The sequence below is a fragment of the Crocodylus porosus genome, unplaced genomic scaffold (assembly GCF_001723895.1).
Source record: "Crocodylus porosus isolate Cpor-Errol unplaced genomic scaffold, CroPor_comp1, whole genome shotgun sequence".
NCBI lineage: Eukaryota > Metazoa > Chordata > Crocodylia > Crocodylidae > Crocodylus > Crocodylus porosus.
This window is the reverse complement of record NW_017728921.1, coordinates 27341701-27363523: the sequence shown is the minus strand read 5'-3', so window position 1 is coordinate 27363523 and position 21823 is coordinate 27341701. Positions and strand designations below refer to the sequence as shown.

The following is a 21823-nucleotide window of genomic DNA, read 5'->3' as shown; positions in this document are numbered from 1 at the left end:
CACCTATTTATCACCACTACAGGCTTCTCCTTGAAGACACCGAAAGGCTTATTTTTTATGAAGAGATTTTTATTTTTAAAAAAGCTTCCTATAATAAATTTCAAATATTACTCGGCACTATGCCTTCTGTAATATAATAAGCATTCTTGTGTGTATATTAAGACCATGGTGAAATATTAATAGTGCCTCATTTATTATTACTATTTTAATAATATTTATGTACATAAAATATATCCCTAAAAGTATTAATGTAAGCATCACTTTGAAAAATATTGCATTCTCAGTGCAGCAGTTTAAGGCACTAAACCAATGAATACTTCTAATATAATCTTTTAATCAGCTAATACTTAACTATAAATGCCTGAGCCTGTAGCTTACTTTTAAAAATTTAAATGTGCTTTTATTTTTACATTTGTTTGGTTTTTTTATCAGAAACTAAATACCAAAAAAAATGTTCAGTTGAACACAGAAGTGAAACCACCCTGTTTCATATATGTAAATATATTAAGTGATAGCCCAACTGAAGGTTGACACTGGATGCTCATATTGAGACTTGGTTAATTCAACCTCCATTGCATATTTAAATAAAACAAAGCATCTTCTCATGTTGTGTCTTTATATTAAATTATATTCAAAGATCTGTAAGGATGTGCCTTTGCTGCAACTGTAATGCATAAAAGTGGTAGTAGTATTCATGTTTATGTATACATCCTAATTAAACTCAAACTATGGTAAATTTACTTGTAACAGGTTAAAAGAATCTAGCATTTTAAAGAAACTGTGATGAATGCCAATTTAGTTTAGTTCTGTTCCCTTGTAATTGTTTTTAAAGCCAACAAAACTCATTAGTCCCAGTATGCACATCTGCTTTTTATGCTACTAGAACAAGATTGCTGGTTTTTTGTTTTCCACTAATCCTTTTCCTTATTTTTGTACTTTTTATATGAAGCAGTTACCTATTTACACTTTTTTAACATAATTTGAGCAGGGTGTCTAGTAATCTGATCTTGCATAATACTGATTTACCTCAGTAACAGCCACCAGATATTATTTGGTATTTGTGGAGGAATAGTAGAAATATAATATTTTAAAGTTACTTGAAACTTTATTTTTGTGAGTAAGAAGAACTGATGAAATGAACTGAAACCAAAAATGTAGAATGCTTGAATTTTTCATTGCTTCTTCCATTGACCCTACATTTTGTAATTGGAAGCTTTGGTAGTACTGGAAAATATTTCACAAAATATAGTGCAAGTTCATTAAAAAGACATAGCTTGAACATCTATTGCTTGTCCCTGCTCTTTTATTGTTAGCTCCCTCCTCCTTCACAGATTAATCGAAAACTAGGGCTGGAAGGGACCTCAGGAGGTCATCTAGTATAGTGGTCTCCAAAGTGGGGTGCGCGCAAGATGATCCATTGGGGTGCGGAAAGAAAATATTAGAACTTCTATTTATATGTATATTTAAATAAATATACATATATTGGGGGTGTGTGCTCAATTTTTTTACTGATGGGGTGCGTGAATATAAATATACATATATTGGGGGTGCGTGCTCAAAAATTTTTTACTGATAGGGGTGCGCAATCAAAAAAGTTTGGAGACCACTGATCTAGTACAACCCCCTCCCCAAGGCAGGAGCATCCCTGTCCAAACCAACCTGTACAAGTGCTTGTCTAACCTATTCCTAAAACTGCCCAACAACTTTGTCAAAAAACTACAAGGCACATTGAGAACATCCCCATCTCTCTGCTTTACCTGTTGTAGGTTCTTGGTGATTTTTGGGTAATGCCGTAATATTGGGTAATGCTCTAATATTGTTAAAATGAACATGAGAGATACAAGAAAGAGTACCATGCTGCCCCTTCCCATCGTTCATGTTGGTCTGACCATGAGGTAAAATTCTTTCTTGATCTCAAATGTGGCAGGCAGGTGGTCTAACTCTGAGCAAAGGGGCAAGATCCTGTCACCAGGAACCTCTGGTTTTAGTGCCAGCAGGAGCTACCACAGTTAAGATCGTGGTTTCCTTTACCTTTTCTCTCTCTTCTAGGTCTTGGTCTTGGTTTTGATTTTTGCCGTAAAGGTTTTCTGGTATTGTTACGTTTTTAGTAAACCCTGCAAATGTAGACAGGGAAAAAGTTCTTTAGCTGTCATAGTTTTTTGGTCTTCCAGAGCAAAATAAGCTGTTTTAGCTAAAGGATACTGTCACTTTTTGCTGGTGTAACTGTTGCAAAAAAAGAAATTTGCATCCAATAACTGACCTGACTAAGTCCGGAAAACTTAACTGGAGACTAGGACCGTACTGTTGAATGACTCTTCTGTCTGTGCCACATGTGATTCCATTCCTGCCCCCCCCCCCCTTTTTTTTTTTTCTATTAAGAGATCATGCCTCTCAGCTTTGTACCATCCACTGCTTTCAGTTCTTGTTCTCAAGTTGCTGGGCATCTTTGGAACTTCTGTGACCGTGCTCCTGCGCTTTTACACTTTGTCCATTTTTTCCATCTTAACCAAGTGGCCCTTCTTTAAGTCCATTACTTGCAACATAGCCATCTTTTTGCTACCTTTTGTTTCCTTCTCTGTGGGTGCATCTGCATAAGACATTTACTGTGGAGCTGCCTCATTAGCACGGCAGTAAATGTCTCGGTGTCTACTCATGCAGCCCTACTAAGTTGCAGTAAACTAATAAACTCTGCAACAGGTTAAAACCTGTAACTACAAGTACTATCCTGCTAGAGAGTTTTTTACTGTGTAGCAAAGCATGTGTAGATGCTGATCCAGCTGGTTGTGGCATGCTACCTGCTGGCTAGCCCTGCGTTGAACTATCCTCATGCCCCAGCCTGCCCCTCCATAGCATATTGAGTTGGTTTGGAGCAGCCCCAGACAGGCAGGCTGACCCCCTGGGCCCCTTGCAAGTCAGGGCTGCTCTGACCTGGCTCAGCGTGCTGCAGTCCTAGGTGCATGTTCAAATGGTGCGCTGGGAACAACAATATTGTGCCAGAGTTTATTGATGCACATTAATAGTACATGTAGACGCACCTCATCTCTTCTCTTCTTTCCCCAACCCCACCTTTTTTTTAAGTTTATTTCATTGCAAGCCTCATTATTTTCAGAACTCCTTAAATGTGTTTTGGACAGCTGCTGTCTTGCATTGCCTTTCTCCATTTCTGTCTGCAATCTGATTTTCATGTTCTGTATGCCACTTAAAATTGTTCCCACCAGTGCCTAATGATCCCTTTGCTCAAATCTCAATAACGAATCTAATTTTTCATAACTTCCTGAAACTTTTTGCTGTAACTGACTGTTCCATACTTGTTGAAAATTGTCCCTTTTTTGGTTTCTGGGGTTTTGGGCTAACTTGTGGATGGGGGGGTAGCAAGGAGGGGTTCTATATATTTTTTTGGCCCTCTTGCCTTTCCATAAGGCAACTCCCTAAGTTCTGTGACTTCCTGATTTTTACCTTTCTGTGTGTGTGTGTGTGTGTGTGTGTGTGTTTTTGATCCGAGTTTGACTACTTAACTCTATACTTACAAAGCTAGATATTCCGTCCTCCGATCTAGCATGTCAGCCTTTCTGTCATCTGTCTGCAGAAATCCCATCATCAGTTTTCAACTCAGTGTCATGAAAACTGAACTCTTGATCTGTTTTCTCTCTTTTCTGTATCATTCTAGGCAGAACTGCTGTCCTCCCGGAAATAAGGGGCCTTAAACTTGATGTCATCTTTTAGTTCTGCCCTTTCTCTAGGCCCACAGTTTTCAGACCTCTACATCTTTCTACTTCTTTTTGCATGACATCTGTGAAATCATTCCTTTTTTGTTTTCTGTTAGCATAGTTGTAACTCTTGTTGAAAAACTAATTTCATGTTTTGACTACTGCCTTTTTCCTCCTTTCTGGCCTTGATTACTGCAGACTTGTTCTCAATTTGTTCCAAAATGCAGTTGTGAACAGTCTGAACACATCAACACCTTTGAGTCTCTGTTTGCTCTCCCTTGGCTACTGCATCAGTCACAGGCCTCTTGCCTTCATTGTTTTAAAACTCTTGCAAGTTAACCTCACCATGTTTAACTTCCTTAGGAATGTAATTACTGTTTAAGTTGGGAATACTAGAAGAGCAAAGGTGACAGTTTCTATAATCCACTAGTCAGTATTTACCTTTAAACAACTCTCCCCTTTTTCCTGGGCTGCCCTTTTGGTGTAGAAAAAACTTCTACTCAAATCTGTGAAGCCATTATTCTATCCTCCTTTTTAAGACTCATCGTGGTGATTGATAAATAACAAACGTGCCTGGCTAGCCAGGTGATGTGGTGATTTAGCATTTTTATATTTACCTGGTATTACTAATTAATTGGTTACGACTGTTCCTTGTGTTACCCCAAATTAAGTGGATGTGTGTTATGGGGGTGGAAACAAACCATAATATGTGAAATTATACTAGAGGCTATACCAGTTTTTTTTTCACTATATTCCTTGTTGGCATGTTTCCTTCCTGTTGGATACATTTTCCAGTTTTGTGACTTTAAGGGTGTCTTCACTGCTATTTATGCCTGCTCCTAGCTCACTCTGTAGGCATAACACCTTAACGGATTATATTAAAACCTTTCCAGATTTGCCTCTTGCAGCAGTACAGTTCTCTCTTGTCCCCTAGAAACTTGCTTGAGCATTCTGTCCTGAGACTAAACTTTCCTCCTGGTCCACCCTTTCCTACAGTTTATTTACCTGAATTAAGATGGCAGTGTTCAGAAGGCAGCAAGTGGTCCTTCTGTTCCCCACTACTTAGGTCTACTGCTCACATTGTGGGCGAAGCATAAGACAGATAGAGCAGGACAGATCTCTCTCCAGTGAAGCCATTCTACGAATTGGTCTGCTCCTTAGTTGCTTTCTTTTTGTGCTTTGCGTGTGCTGAATACCAAGGTACTACAGACAGCGAGGACTGATTGTGTAGTTCAGGGTGGAGTGTGATCCTCAGGGTTGCTTCATATTATATGTGTGCGGAGCATTCACCCTTAAAATCATTGGGACGGGGCTGCTGTCTTGTACAGCACTTCACACAGTAGGCAACAGTCCTTTTGGGACCTCTGGATAGTGTTATAATAGATAATAATAAATATTTTAAAAAGTGCAGTGAATCAACTCGAAGTTATAAGAAGCTGGTTGTTTTGAAACAATTAAGTTTAAGGGTAAAACTCTTTCCTTCGCATTTTTTCCAAAATGTCTGGGGTTTTTTTTTTTCCTTGTTCTTTTAGAACCAAGGGAGAGAATGCTATAGAAGTGTTCGGCCACAGTGACTGAGTACTCAGTGAGGCAATAATACAAAACAATGATTATTTACTAGTTTTAAAATAAAATGACCTAATGGTTTTAACTTTCTTTCCCCTTTTCAGGCTGAACTCACGGGCATCAAATGGCGTAGATACAATTTTGAAGGTCATGGGGACTGTGGTCCTATTATCTCAGCCCCAGCCCAGGATGATCCAATTCTGCTCAGCTTCATCCGCTGCTTGCAGGCCAATTTGCTGTGCGTGTGGCGTCGTGATGTCAAACCGGATTGTAAAGAACTGTGGATTTTCTGGTGGGGAGATGAACCAAACCTAGTAGATGTGATACATCGTGAACTGCACAGTAAGTTCTTCTTTTGTAAAACTGACTCTACTGTGAAAGATTTCAACTGCTTCAGTTAATGTTGTAACAGTCTATATGCATTTAAGCTCTGAAGAGGTGTTTGAAATCTTTTGCATGGGTTACAAAAAACCCTGCAAAACAGAATTAAAATGGTCTTAGGTTGCTTGTGATTTCCATTGTTGATTTTAAATTTTGGTGGAAAACTGGACTTCCTTGTATAATTAGAATATGTACTAATGTACATAATTGAAAAATCCAGTAATTAGAAGCTATCTGAATGGCGGGGGGAGAGTGGAGTCAGTTACCATAGACAGTCAACTAGTGCCCACAATGCCACGCTTAAAACTGTGGGATTCTGCGGTATAAGAGAATTGGCCATGCAGATCTTGTTACAGGATAAGAGCCTAAAAGGAAACAAGCTGTAACAAGTGAGTTCGATTTGAAAAGGGAGAGAGGAAAGGGAGAGGTAGCACAATGGTAACAAGGATAACATCACAGTTATATAAGCTGTTATGCAACTTAATGATTGTTGGGTGGTTCTGAGTGTATGCCTCTCAAAAAAATTGAAATAAGATCAGATTTCCCTTCTTGAAGAACATACCCAAATTGGAACCCAGTATAATGTTTAATTCCCACATCTAGGTTGCAGAGCTTGCAGATAGGAATAACATGCCCTTTCAGTTGCAAACTGGATGTACTTCTGCAGCCTGAGTGGAGGAGTGGTTTTTTATTTCAGTACTTCATATTACAAGAGACTGTTTACAAGGCTTGGAAGTTCATTTGCATCCATGTTTTTTTTGGACTATGGCACCATAAGGTGTGTTTTCAAGTTTTGCGTCTGTTTTGACTCTTCCCATATTTTTGGTTTGTTGCATTTATGTGCTGTCAAAGAATGGAAATCTAATGTCTTTGGTAATATAGTTGATACCTATGTATTCTATAATTTCAGTGGAAGTTTATATGATTCAAATTTCTAGCTTAGCTATAAAGAGGCACTTTCATGTTCTTGCACACCCTTATACTTCCTTTTAGTTTCTCCTTATTGTTGTCCATTGATTCAAACCTTTCTGTATTGTGGCTTTCTCCTGTTTTAGTCATTGTGTTATAGATCCCTTTTTCACTTAAAAATGGACTGTTACTCTGTACAGACGTAATTTCCCTTAATAAATACTGTCAGTTACACCACTTATAAACTGTTCTGTTGATGTTCTCAGGCTGCTCAGCTACCTAACACCATAAGCCTTGCTTGCAGGATTTCCAGATCACTGTGGAATCAAAAACATACAGTAAGAAACCAAAACCAAGGTCAACTCATTGGCTTGGATCATAAGCTTCTTTATTTGTAGTCTTTACTACCAGAGCGACTACAGGGTAATAAATCTTGCACACTAGTTCAGATAAATGCCACTGTATTCATTTTTTTTTTTTTTCTCCATATAATTTTTGGATGTTTCTCATTGTATATTGATGTGCTATTCTCACTTTATCCTGCTTAAATACACCACGATTGTCATCTTCCAGTTTTTACAAAATTTATGTTTTTGAGTACCAGATTGTTTACTTGGCAATGTAACCTGTGAAATCTCAGAACTGAGATGGTTTCTGTGCATCTCTAGGTCTGTTTTATGCAGGTAGCAATGCGTTCATGTATAATTAAAGAGATGGCTCAGAAGTACTGCATCAAGCTATTGCACTGATGTTAATTTTTTATGAGGCACCTGTTCTAAGTGAAGGCACTTGTGACATTCCTACTTATTCAGCTAAGCTTCTATAATGTATGCTTTTCCCCTTATGAAATGTAGTTAATTTAGTATTTCAAATGCAGTGTACAACTTAAGTGTTTAAGTGATCTTTTTATTAGAAAGAAATTGTAGCTTAGTTCCAGTTTTTTTCTAAAAGGATGTAGCCTATTTACACACAATTCAGGTATCAACATTATATTACTTACTGCATCCAGAGAGAATAATAAATTGAGACATTAAGCTCACTGAAAAATTACATTAGTTTGCTATAGCTTGAAATTATTTATTTATATCAAATTGAAAAGAGCATCATGTTGTGGTTTAAATTTTGCACAGGATCAAGACAATTCTGTGATATCTGGCATTGTTATGAAGCACCTGAGCAGGACAATTCAAAAAAATAAGTGCAATATTTATTCACACAGTTCAGAATAAGATGTGCATCTTGTTTTGGGAAGGTGGAATGAAGGAAAAAAAGATTTTTTTCAGTCTTGGCTGCCTTGGCACCAGATCACCTTGGGCTGAACACTTCAGCCGCATGGAGCAGGAGCAGAGTCCTGTCATCATCCCTCAGTTGCCTCTGTTCTGTAGGGAGCCCAACTGGCAGTTGCTGTGAGTATAGAATCAATGAGTGGGAAGGGACCTAGATGGATCATCTAGTCTGACCCCCTGCCATGGGCAGGAAGGAGCACTGGGGGTGGCAGAGGTCATAAGACCCCAGCCAGGTGCCTATCCAGTCTTCTCTTGAAAATCTCCAGGGAAGGTGAGAGCACCACCTCTCTGGGAAGCCTATTCCAGGCTCTGGCCACCCTTATAGTGAAGTAGTTCTTTCTAATATCTAACCTAAACCTATCTTCCCTCAGCTTGTGGCCATTGTTTCTGGTGACTCCAAGGGGGGCCCTGGTGAACAGACTTTCCCCTAGTCCCTGCTGGTGGCCCCGGATAAGGTTGCAGGCAGCCACAAGATCCCCCCTCAGTCTCCTCTTGTGGAGACTGAAGAGATTCAGGTCCCTCAGCCTCTCCTTATAGGGCTGGCCACAGAGGCCCTCAACCATACGAGTAGCCTCCTGTGGACCCTCTCCAGGTTCTCCACGTCCCTCTTGTGGGGTGCCTAGAACTGGACACAGTACTTCAGCTGCGGCCTGATCAGAGCCACATAGAGGGGGAGCAAGACCTCTCTGGACCTGTTAGTGTTGCCCCTGTTGATGTATGACAGGGTGCGGTTGGCTCTGCCTATTGCTTCATCGCATTGGTGACTCGTATTCATCCTGGAGTCGATCCTGACTCCAAGATCCCTCTTTGCCTCTGTGCTGCCGAGAGGGTCAGCCCCTAACCTATAACCATAATGCTGGTTCCCTCTCCCCAGGTAAAGCACCCTGCATTTGTCCTTGTTGAACTGCATCCTGTTCAGATCTGCCCACTTCTCCAACCTATCCAGGTCTGCCTGGATGCGGTCCCTGCCTGCCAATGCATTCACTTTACCCCAGAGCTTGGTGTAATCAGCAAACTTGAACAGGGTGCTCTCCACACCCTTGTCCAGGTCGCTAATGAAGAAGTTGAACAGCACTGGCCCAAGGACCGAGCCCTGGGGGACTCTGCTGCCTGCACCCTCCCAGGTCAACCTCGACCCGTCCACTACCAGCAATTACACCCTCTGTTGTCTCTGCAGCGGGGCAGGGGCAGTAATGCTGGCCACTGGACTCTGCTCTGGTCCTGCAGCTGAAGGGTTCAGCCCAGTGAGAGCCAGTGCCCAGCACAGCCCCCTGCTGACATACCAGTGTGAAAACCAGTCCCTCCTCTTAAGACATGCACCCTGATTTTTAATAGTGAAGTTTTGGAGAAAAAGGTGCATGTGGTATGCCAATAAATATGATGTATTCTAGCTGTAAATTCTGTACAGCAGTGGTCACGAACCAGTGGATCTTGGAGCCTCTTGTGGTAGATCTTGAAGCCTCTTGGAGTTGATCCGAGGCTGGGGTGGGGGGCTGAGTGCCCATGTGCATGCCTGCGTGTGTCACAGCCCAGCAGGTCAGTTCATGGAGAGGGAAGGGGCAGGGGCTAGATCAAGGCCCCCATGGTGAGGGACAGTGCTGCAGAGGCAGGAGCAGGGGTAAGTTGAGTGGGGCCCTGGCCGGGTGGGTTACCTGCTGGGGATGCATACCCCCAAATAATTTTTTCTTTCTCCACTTCAATCTGACCCTCCCTTCCTTTCCCACAGACGTACCTGCTGGGCATGGGGGAGGGAGGATGGTGGCTGTGCATGGTAGATTTTGGGTTGCTTTTAAATGCCAAAGGTGATCTCCTACTTAAACAGGTTGGAGACCACTGCTGTACAGTGACACTTTTTCTTTTGAGTGCCCACAGCAGTAGCATTATGCTGACTTAAATTGTCTGAGCAGTGTCAGGTTCATTTTACTGCTGCCAGTGCTACTAGAAAAGTGCTACCGTGCTGGAGCACAAGCACAGTCACGTTGAGCAATCATTCTATATACTGCTAAGGGCTTCTCACAAAGAAAAAGGAAGTCTCTGAAACAGTGTGAACAGGCAAAATTGTTGTGGTAGAGAAGGGAAGGGAAATGTAAAAAAAAAACCCAGGGTGAGGCAGATACAAGATGCATGGAGACGGAAGTTGGGAGAAAGGAGACCCAGAGGCGAGGGAAAGAAGTACTAAGCATTAGTTAACTGAGAAGCAGCAAGAATCTGAGAAGTCACAACCATCAACATTTTTAGGATCTTTTTCTTTCTAAGTGGCATGGAATTAAGGATTTAATGTCCTTTTAATATAACGCAAACAGGTTAGCTATTAATTGTATTTAATTATATTTATACTGTTTTGACTTCACAGTATATTGCTGTTGTAGTAGACCTATTACCTATATGGATCCAAAAGTGACTGCTCAGTTTATCTAGCAACAATAATTATGTCCATTATAGAAAGGGGGTCTGGAGTGGAGTGCTGCAGCTGTTTAAAGGCACACAATAGAACTATAAATTTGTTTAAGACAAAAGCCAAAGACTCTAATTGAAACTACAGGAGAATGTAGATAAAATATAATCCCCTGGATTTAATTGAAACAAGAAGCATCTTATACTCCTGAGAAATTCCTTGAGGCCTTTTAATTACTGAGGGGTCCGTTTTATACATTTCATCTGAAAGGCAGTAACACTGAAAGTATAAAGGAACTAAGTGCAAAGCTGACCATTGGTTCAGTCTAGGCTCTGAGAAAAGAGTTTTTATTGGCAGGATGGTATATTTTGTCTAATGTAAATACCTAGGGTTTAAAAAAATAAAAATAAAAAACCCACATATGACTTCATTTTAAGAGAGGGTAGAATACTTGTATATCAAGTTTATCTAAATATTTAAAACTGCATCTTAAGGTAATCAGGTTGAGGTTATGCACTGAAGCTAGTTTTGTTGCTATGTGCTACATACATTGCATAAAGGTTACAATGTATGGAATTAAAGAATTTTTTTTTGTTTTAAATCCCAATACTGCAATAGGCACCTCTTCTGTTAAACAAAATTATTGAAAATTAAAATCCTGTTTTGTAAATACTTAAATTAATGATTTATGAGTAGTCACTGAATCCAGTGGGATTTACACATGTTTTAATATCGGGGTCTAAAGTTTCCTTTTTATTAAATTTTTGGGGCCTGGTAGACTAACAGAATTATTGTGGACCTGTTTGTATACTTGGAACAATTTTTTAATATATTAAAAAGTTTTAAAATTTGGTCCTTAAGTTTATGTAGGCAGCTATGCAGATTTTCATGAGCACCTAATGAATTCAGGATCACAAGTCCTATACTTTTGAAACTGCTCACCTGGATAGAAGAATATAGCTTGGCTGAAGCATTTCAGCTTTCATGATTTCGTGGAAGCTCAGTGTGTAAATGTATTGTCAGCTCTTTTGCTTTTCAGCCTTAACTTTTTGTGCTCCTCGTACAATAAAGATGTTCACAATGTCCCGGACTTCTTTTCCAGCATATGGTGGGCAGTTTAAATGTGAAGTTTGTCAGATAAAGAAGTTTTCATACTGAAGTGTATTGTCTGAAACTAGGAAATTGGCTATTTTAAATACGTACAAAATTAGACCATAAAATGGGAAAGAATAATGGCCTAGTGGCATGAAAATAAAAAAGTTAATAGGATAAAAGTGAGCTAATTTTTTTCACATTATCTTGTATCTTTCAAAGGAAGATGGTCCAGTGTTTAAGAGTACTCTTTCATTCCGTTTTGTATATCAGAATTGTTGCCACTTTCAAATTGATTGTTAATTTTTCCTTTAAAAAAAAAAAAAGTGTGCTGAGGTAAGACCTTAATAATTGCTTTTCAGCAACTGGCAGATATCTCAGGAGCATAATGAACTACTACTGCCTGGAAAACTTGGCAAGTGCGCTGCAGTCCTTGAGAAACTTACGAAGCATGTCGAAGACCATATTCAGCTTATTTATTTGCCATCTGTAGCACAGTTCATAAGTGCATGCTACCTCCTGCTTACTTTAGGAAATGGGGTAGAGTTCACAATGAGCATTTTCAGAGTTTTGCTTTAATGCAAACTATTAAGATGCAGTGATTTGTGAAAGTGTTAGTCTTCTAAGGACAAATGCTGCATATTCATGTTATAGCCTGAACATGTTGGCAAGTATGTTACAGCTGCCACATTTCACAAAAAATAACATCTTGGAATTTACTCCCTGCAGAGGAAGTGGAATGGAGAGGAAACATTATTTTACTGCTATCACCCAGTATTGAGTTTTGTTTTGTTCTGGTTTGCTTTGTTCAGATACAGATTTGCAGTAGGACTCTAGGATGCAATTTGTGCCCAAATATAATTTTATATTGCTGTACTGTTACTATGCACCAGGGGTCAGCAGCATATAAAAGCAGCGGGCTGCTGCGTGTGACCAGCCTGCAGCTGTAGGCCACCATTCTCCTCCATAGTGCCATAGTTCTCTCAGCCCTGAGTTAAAGGCTGCGCTCATGCCTTCCTACTATTGCTTCCACTTACAATTGCTACCAGGTGCTCCTGGTTTCTGTTACTGACAGTGGTGGGTACATCCAATTTTGGTGGTGAGGGTAAGCATAGGCTGCAGTATAAGCATGGGAGAATAGACCTTGGAAGAGCAGGGATGACAGGGCGAACATTTGCTGGATTCTACACAAGGGTTCGGGGGCATACAGAAGAGAAACACAAGGTAAAGAAAGTGTCCCCTGCCTCTGTCATTTCCTTCTACTATGTTTCATACTTGGTAGGGTAGGAAGGGACCTGAGCAGATCATCAAGTCCGACCCCCTGCCATGGCAGGAAAGAGTATGGGGGTCAGACGACCCCAGCAAGGTGTTCATCCAGCCTTCTTTTAAAGACCCCCAAGGTAGAAGCGAGCACCACTTCTCTTGGAAGTTGGTTCCAGATCCTAGCCGCCCTGACAGTGAAGTAGCATCTCCTGATATCTAGCCTAGATCTACCCTCTGCCAGCTTGTGACCGTTATTCCTGGTCACTCCTGGTAGCGCTCGGGGGAACAGGGACTCCCCCGATGCCTGCTGGTCCCCTCTGACTAGTTTGTAAATGGCCACTAGATCCCCCCTCAGCCTTCTCTTGCGGAGGCTGAACAGGTTCAGGTCCCTTAGCCTTTCCTTGTAGGGCCTTCCCTGCTGCCCCCGATCATGCGGGTGGCCCTCCTCTGGACCCTCTCCATGTAGTCCACATCCCTCTTGAAGTGCGGTGCCCAGAACTGGGCGCAGTACTCCAACTGCAGCCTGACCAGTGCTGCATAGAGGGGGAGGATCACCTCCCTGGACCTGCTTGAGATGCATGTGTGGATTCATGACAGGGTACGGTTGGCCTTTCAGACTGCATCCCCACACTGCTGGCCCATGTTCATCTTGGCATCAGTGATGACTCCAAGATCCTTTTCTGCCTCTGCACTGACGAGAGAGTTCCCCAGCCTGTAGGTATGGTGCTGGTTCTTTGTCCCCAGGTGCAGCACCTTGCACTTGTCAGTGTTGAATCCCATCCTATTCTCATCCGCCCACCTCCGTAACCTGTCAAGGTCCGACTTGTAGCCTATTCTTCCCTTCTAGCGTGCCCACTTCCCCCAATTCTTAGTGTAGTCTGTGAATTTGAACAAGGCACTTTTTACCCCCGTGTCCAAGTTTCTGATGAAGCTGTTGAACAGTGCGAGCCCGAGGATTGAGCCCTGGGGGGACCCCACTGCCCACATCCCTCCAGGTCAAATAAGAGCCATCCACCATCACTCTCTGGGTGCAGTCCTCCAGCCAGTTAATGACCCATTTGACTGTGTAGGTGTGAACGCTGCAGTCCCCCAGTTTTTTAATGAGAATGGGGTGAGAGACCCTGTTGAAGGCCGTCTTAAAGTCCAGAAAGACTGTGTCCACTGCTACCCCTGCGTCTAAGGATTTTGTGACTTGGTCATTGAAGGTTACCAGGTTGGTCTGACAGGGCTGAATTTGATCTGTTTCATAGGCTGTAGGGTGGTGACCCTACTCTACACCAGTGTTTCCCAACCTTTTTCGCCCTACGGCACACTTACCTAAATAAAAAAGCACCAAGGCAGCACACTGGACGCAGAGCGGGGGTGTGGGGTGTGACTAGCTGGATGCTGACCGGGGGAGTGGTGCATGGCCAGCTGGGTGGCGTTTTGGGCTGGAGCCATGTTTCCTGTTTGTCTGTGTCTGCAGCAGCAGTGGGCAGGGGGCATGGCTCCATCCAGGGAGAGGGCATAGCTCCAGTCCAAAATACTGCAGCACACCTGACAGCACACTGTGGTGCTGTGGCACACTGGTTGGGAAACGCTGCCCTACCCAATGTATTTTTTGCATGCTGTGCATTCTACTAATGGACAGCTCTTATCTATGACCTATTTATACCACTTGTTATCTTTAAATATGGGGCGGGGGGGAATCAAGAGATCTCTTCTTTTTCATTATACAGTTACCAGCTATCACAGATCTATCAACTGTTGATTTGGTTAAAGATAAAAGCTGATTTTTTTTTTTTTTTTGTCTTGGGTAGCATAATGGCTGAAAGGGACCTCGGGGTTATGGTTAACCCCAGGATGAACATGAAGCACCAGTCCAACACTGTAGTCAACAGAGTTAATAGCATACTGGGAGGTATTAGCTGATGCATTGTGAGCAAGGCTAAGGAAGTGATACTTCCTCTCTGCTTGGCTCTGGTGAGACCCCAGCTGGAGTACTGTGTCCATTTCTAGATGTTCCGCTTGGAAAAAAAGGCGTGAAGAATCTTGCAAGGGTCCAGAGAAGGGCCACAAGAATGATTAAGGACCTGGAGGATAAACCTTATGAGGAAAGACTAAAGCATCTGGGACTGGTCAGCTCGGGGAAGAGGAGACTGAGGAGAGGGACTTGGTTGCCTTATATAAGTATGTAAGGGGTGAATATCAGGAGCTGGGAGAGAGATTGTTCGCTAGGGCACCCCAGGGGAGGACAAGGAACAATGACCATAAACTGTTGGAGGATGGTTTCTGGTTGGATGTAAGGAAGAACTTGTTTATGGTATAAGGGTGACTGTAATCTGGAATAGACTTCCCAAGGAGGTGGTGCAGTCTCCAGCTTTGGAAGTCTTCAAGAGGAGACTAGACAGACACCTGCTTGGGATCATTTGATCTTGGCAGTATTTCTGCCTAGAGCAGGGGGTTTGGACTTGATGATCATTCAAGGTTCCTTCTAGTGCTTAATTTCTATGATTCTATGAATTTACCAAGCGTGACAGGATGAGAGAGGGGAAGTGGTACTTTCCAGTATAAAGAGATACCCACTGAAATAAAAACTCTGTTCCAGATCAAATTTGAACCTCACAAAAACGAGCAAGGACACTCTTCTAATTAAAATGTACATCTTTCCAACATTACATATCAAATCATGATGCACAAAGCCAGGTAAAAAAAGAACTTGCTAGTTGCTAGTATGGTTCTGTTCTAGGACCACAGTAAAAATAGCAGTTTCAGTAATAGCATTCATGAGATGTGCATCTGTATATTCAAAATTACGTCTGGATACTAGAGGACGTAGAAGACAGTTTTTTTGCAAAACGTTTTAGCTCTCTTAGTAAATCGGAATGAGCTGGATTTTCTTTTCTTGAGCACCATTAAAACTTATCAGCAAGTTTTTAATTACAGGGTAATTTGGTTAAACCGGTTCTAACAACAGTGGGTCTGCTATTATTCAGAAGCAGCATATAATCCAAACCTGGCCTGAGCAGCAAAGTTAGGCACTATGGTACTGCAAATTGACAGTTGACACTAGTGCTCTCACTCATGTTGGAGCTGCACTGTTAGTACAACTGTGGGAAATCTGAATTATACAAGTGTAGACAACGCCTTTCACAGAAGGGATGTGCTGCCAAACAGGGAACTGTCATCCAAGTTTAGCTACAGTGAGAATGCATCAGTCTGGTTTCTGGTGAGTCATTCCTTTCAAGGAGGATATGACTAGTTCTGCAAGCGTGTCTGGTGTGTCGTTTTTCTGTGGATTAAAATCCACTCCACCTACCAACTCTCTCACCAAGAGAAACAATAGCAAAGGCATAAAATACAATCTAGCTCATGTCTATAAAGGAAAATCTGTAGATCTCATAAGAAAAGTTCTTGTATTTCATTTTATGCTAGAGAATATATCTTCACTAAAAATACAGTTGTGTCAGAAAAGTCCATTATAACACAATTACTCTTAAACAAGATTAAACCATGGTTCCATCTCTCAAAATACATGAGATAACTACACACAAACTGTGTAAAATAAAGGTGTTGATAGCCATAGGTGAGCTCTCTACCCCTAAACATATATTTTAACTGGAATAAATTATTTTGGGTCTTATAGCAATGTCCTTTGAAATGTTAATAACCTTTAGCAAATTGACATGAATCATAACTTCAGTTTGGAGAGTATTTTCCAAAGTTTCAGCTCCCTATGTGAATTTGAAAAGTGCAGTAATATGTTGAGTGGAACTTTACAATATTTCAGTGACAATGAGTCCACAGAGTTGCAAAATTAAACTTGACATATCCCCATATACAAAATCACACTACTCTTAGGAAGGAGTAGGAAGCTACTCCTGTGCTGTGCCATTTGAGATGTCATAAGTAGTGTATGCACCATGCGTTCATTACAAAACATTAGTTCATTCCACAGTTAACCTTCCCACGGGAATATGGGGGGGGAGGGGAATCGAGAGGTTTTTTTTTTTTTCATTATACAGTTACCAGTTATCACAGATCTATCAATTGTTGATTCAATGTTACCATCACTGGATAAATGGGAAAGTGGGTGACCTGAAGAAAGAGTAAGCAGTAGGGGGCAGCAGGGGAGGTGTTCTCATTCTTGCTGAGAAGTCAGGGCAATTGACTGGTTACCTTAGGTGCTTGTACACAAATGCGTAGAGCCTGGAAAGGAAGCAGGAAGAATTGGAAGGCCTTGCGCAGACAGAGAACTATGATGTGATTGGAATAACAGAGAGTTGGTGGGATAGCTCGCATGACTGGAGCACTGTCTACACTGCTTGGTTTATGGGGGAAGCCAACAGCATGTTGACATAATGCACTTGTTTCACGTGTGCTGAGAAGCGGAGCTAATTGCCCCATCATAGTCCTTTGGTAATGAGGCTATAAGCCTTCTTCAGTTCAGGAGCAACCTTACATGCTTCAGAGTACCTCTGCCTTGTACTGGAACTCCTCCATTTTTTTCTTTAGCGGTGGTGCATCCTTGTAGTTAAACAGAAGAGCTCTTGCATAGGTAGTATAGTCTAGATAATATAGACTGGTCTGGATTCCTTTTGTGTGTGCCCAGGAGCCCAAGTTCAGGTGCCTAGGAATATTCTCTGACGGAAAGGGGAGGCAGTTAAGTGGTTGCAATCACTGAGCAGGGCCAATTAGAATAACTGTGTAACTTTAGGGCGGGCTGCTGACAGGGGAGGACACGCTTTACTGGAAGAGGCAGCCCATGTCTGTATAGATTGCACGCTTCAGTGGGGCTTTTTGGCACTTCTATTTAAAGCTGATTCAATGAGCTGTTGGATAAAAGCATCAAAAAAGTCCCACTGAAGTGTCCAGTCTACACAGATTTTGGGCAAGCCAGGTCCAATTAATGCCATGCCTCTTTCAGTCATGCTCTGGATTCGGCTGGGGTGGGGGGTGGTGTGTGGAGTTTAAAGTGCCATTTTTGGGGTGGTTGGTTTGTTTGTTTGCTTTCCACATCTATAAGCAGCCTAATAGCCTAAATTCTGTGCGACTTCTGTTTGGGAGTCTGTAGAGGTTGGTTAGGATTTGCCTGTACTTTCCAGCCAGATCCTAAACACCGTATTTTCTCTCATTCTACATACCACCAAATACATACCACATATTTTCATACCACACACCGTGGTTTTTGGAAGGCAGTATAATTCTCCATAGTCATGGCTGACTGTGTGACAAAGTAAGTTTTCCTGGAAACACAAAATGTCTAGGATGTGTGACAGCCAAGGAGACAGTCTGGGTGAGGCAGCAGGAACTTCCGGGTGTGGTAGGACAGCAAAAAGGCTACACCCCTGATCCTTGCAAAAGCAGCAGTAAAACTGTTTATTCCTTAATGTAAATATTTCTTACATAAATGATAGTGTTGTTTCTACACCATAAGCTTCATCAAGGTACTGACAGACTGCATGCAGCAGCTCTCATGCCCTCAGCTGGCTCAGTGACTTGTTCTTCAGCCAAAAGCTGCAGCTTCACTGGTGGCTGCTAGAGGGTTGACACCAGACTACCTCTGCTTTTTGCACCTCTGGGGAGAAGTGACAGCTGATTTGGGAATGATGTGTTACAGTGGGTGCATCTACAGGGTGCACTACTGCGCAGTGGTTACTGTACGTTCATTTAATACTTGTATAAGCAAGTACTAAATAAATGTGCAGTAAATGAAGTTACTGTGCAGTAGCAATGGCGAATGCCTTAAGTGATGCTGCTATGCAGTCGCATCTCAACACAGTTTTTGCCATGTGATGCTACTGCACAATCAGCGTCTTGGGTAGATGCGCCCAGAGTCCACTTGCTGTATTCCACCCTGCTTCTTTTCCAGCAAAGAAAAATTTACTTCCCCACTTAAGATGATACACTGTTTTGTTTTGTTTTGTTGGTTTTTTTTGATGTCTGACTGGGAGGTGAAGGTGCATGGGGTATGCAAGTATATACAGTCATCTTCAGGGTACTCCACAAGGCACTTTAATGCATCAGAACTGTGAGGGATTGAGAAGACTCTTGTGGGAGAACATGAAAATTTTCAGTGTGCGTTTTAGCTCCTTGGGGTAACAGTGTATCAAAAATATTGAATGCTTCAGGCTTTTTTATTTTAAAGTGTATGAAACAATGCCTGGGTGGAAAGGTTTTAATAATGAACGCTAGAGAATTTTTAGCCTTTAATTCTATGAAAAAAATACTGAGAGTGAAAGACCATAGGGGTGGTTAGTGTCAAAAAGCTGCATCCCAATTTGCCACCAATAACTCTTGGAGTGAATCTCTTCTCTTCTAGGTTTGGTGGGCTTGTTCAGAAAACATGTTTTGCCTTTAAAAATATATATATTTTTTTAAATGTAGAAGGTTAATACATTTCCCATATAATGAAAATTAGTGATTATGCTTCAATATCTAGAATGAAACCAGCAGATTTATTGAAAAGCAGGTTACCAAGGAGGAATAAAAGATGTAATGCAAATGCCGAAATGTGATGTGTGCTGAAACTGAATTTTTCGGTCTTTCTTTAAAATTCTTATTAAGCTTTTCAGTGTTTAAAAAGAAGCTAGGAAGACCAAACAGTAAGGCAGTGTTTAAACTCTTATGTAAATTATTAACATGCATCTGAAAATAATAATTTAGAGGTTTTGAATCATGAGAGGACAAGTAACAAGTAGATTCAGTGGATAAAGCTACATAAATCAGTCCTGGAATGTCATTATCTACGGAAAAGTCTGTATGCTTGCAGATTACTTATTATGAGAAATTAAGTGATTTATTTTCTTAATTCTTCAGATCATTTAGTTATTTCAGTAGCTTTGAAATTTTTAGATTTTATTTTTATTTAAAAAGAAAAATCTAATGTAATTAACTTGCAAAATTGTTCTGTGACCCTTGCAGTCTGCAACTTATTAATTGGTGTCTAATGATTGCCAGTTAAGGTTTGGATTAGACAAAATAAACTTTCTAAAAAGAAGGCATATTAAATGAGGCTATTGTGTTCTTGTTTGGGATTAAGAAATTGCTTCATGGGAAAGTGCCAACTTCTTTTACACACATGAAATTGACAAGAGCTTTATTATGTCTGGGCAAGATGTCTTCATTTTGTTTTGTTTTTCCTTTAAATAAGTCTTTTTGTTTTATTTTGTTTTTCTTTCTTTCCACTTTACAACTGGTTTTAGGTTACATGCAGTCAATGTATGATTTGTTTAAATGAATTCATCTGATTTTGGAGCGAGACACCACTAGGGTTTTGTTTCTGGCTTTTACATAGTTCAATATTTTTGTTCTTCATATTAACAGAAAATGTAAGTCTCCTCAACAGACTAAATTATGAGACCTGTTAATTAGTCTAATGGCAATGTCTTCTAGTTAATGCTGTCTTAAAAATCCATTTAAATATTTTAAATTTTCCCCCGCAAGTTGTAGAACTTGTCAGATGCTTTAATATTTGTTCTTACATAAGGTATGTAAGGTGCTGTGATCTTTTTAGTATTGTGCTGTTCAATTTTGTTGGTTTTTTTTTTTTTTTTTTTTTTTTTTGGCTAGTAAAACAAGTGCAATTGGTGGTACAATTAGGGGAGAAATTTCAGAAGGAAAGATATTAGTCATAAGTGATATTTATAGAGGCTAAAAATCATGCTTGACACCAGATTCCCTTAACATGATCTTTCCTCGCTTCTCTTTGAATAGGCCTTGTTTTAATGGATAATTACTCAAGAATCGTGGATATCTAAAAAGTTTTACTAGTTGCACAAAAAGTATATTACCTACTATTTTTCTGTCTTGTTTGGGGGGAGTGCGGGTGAGGAATAAATTTCTGTATGTATAATACTGTAATAGTTCCATTGGATTGTCTAAATAATACTTCAGCATAGTTATTTTAATACGATTAGAATTAATGGATAATTATATACTTTAATGGAGCATAATTTAAAAGGATACAGTAGCATGAATTTGTTAAGCAATAAACATGAATTGTAAATTCAGGGCAAGATCGTAATAGCTTGAGAATCTTTTCAATTAAAGCTAGAAAGAAGTACTGCTAATACATTTGAGAGAACTATTAAGCAAAAAGTGCTTGGAATTAACTAGAATGTTGAGACCAAGCTGAAGTCCAACTCTTGAATGTAAATAAAATCGATGCATTACCACAGGCAACTCGCTGAACCACATAATTAGTTTTTTTTTTCCCCATGAAAAATGAAACATACTGAGTTTGCAGCTGAACAGAATGTAAAGGATTTATATTCTAGTTGCATGAAAATTAAACAATCATTAAAAGATTGTATTTTTAAAAGTGTTGCTTGGGGGGGGAAATGAAATCTAATCAGTAAAATTTATTTTATTTTTTTGCTGTGCATTGGGCAATATCTACAGTAGTTAATGCTTTTTGCTTCAGGGAATCCTTTTTTCTGTGAAATGAACTCACTTAACTGTGTAAAGTAAATCAACGTTCGCTTCTAGTGAAATCTGCATTAACAGAATTTGTTATCGATGTCTGTATTTTCATGTACTGAGTCATCCTCTGAACAAAGACACAGCTTTGCTGCTTTAAGTTAATCCTTAAAAGTAGACAGTTATCTTGGAATGCATATTCATTCAGATTTTCCTAATTCAACGTAAATAATAATTAATGTCCTTTTAGTGACTCATGTGTGACAGTATATTATAAAAGTGAAATACAGCAAGAAGACCCATTTGAAATGTTCTTATAGAATTTTTCCTTTGAATGACAATTTTTTCCATTACATAGTTCACTTGTTTTTCTGTCCTTTTATTTTGTCTTGTTAAAGCCTTATATTTTGACATCTTTCTAAAGCAATGTGGTTATTGCATTTGTTAAATAGGCTCTGTTATGTTTATTCATCTCATTTTCCGAAGATCTGACTATAGTCTTTAGTTTTGTAATCATATAATGTGATCACAGGTTTGTATACAGGATAAGAAGAGCGAGTGACCCTTTTTGGTTTCTATGTTGTTGGGTTTGGGAAGCAGCATACTAGTGTTCCACCGTGACATTTTAGAGAAAACAGTAGGAGGATGAAACTCCTTGCCACTGCTGCTGAACCTCATCTTGATGGCCATGGTGGCACGATGCTCCTTCCCACTCCAGGTTCTGCAATTGCTGGACCATGGAGGCGGCTTCTGCCTGGAACTGGTTCTGCTTGGCTGTAACCTCATGCTCTGCTGTGTGCTCAGAAATCTAGGGGTGGCATGTC

The 21823-nt window shown here is 40.5% G+C and overlaps 1 protein-coding gene across 1 annotated transcript in view; it reads left to right on the top strand.

The window, feature by feature from the left end:
- The window catches only part of MED13L (mediator complex subunit 13 like), a 418263-nt gene that overhangs the window by 31728 nt on the left and 364712 nt on the right, over nt 1–21823 (top strand). Inside the window, exon 2 of the mRNA XM_019539346.1 lies at nt 5378–5615. Within this exon, the coding sequence (XP_019394891.1) occupies nt 5378–5615 (238 nt within the window). The remainder of the gene's footprint in view (nt 1–5377; nt 5616–21823) is intronic.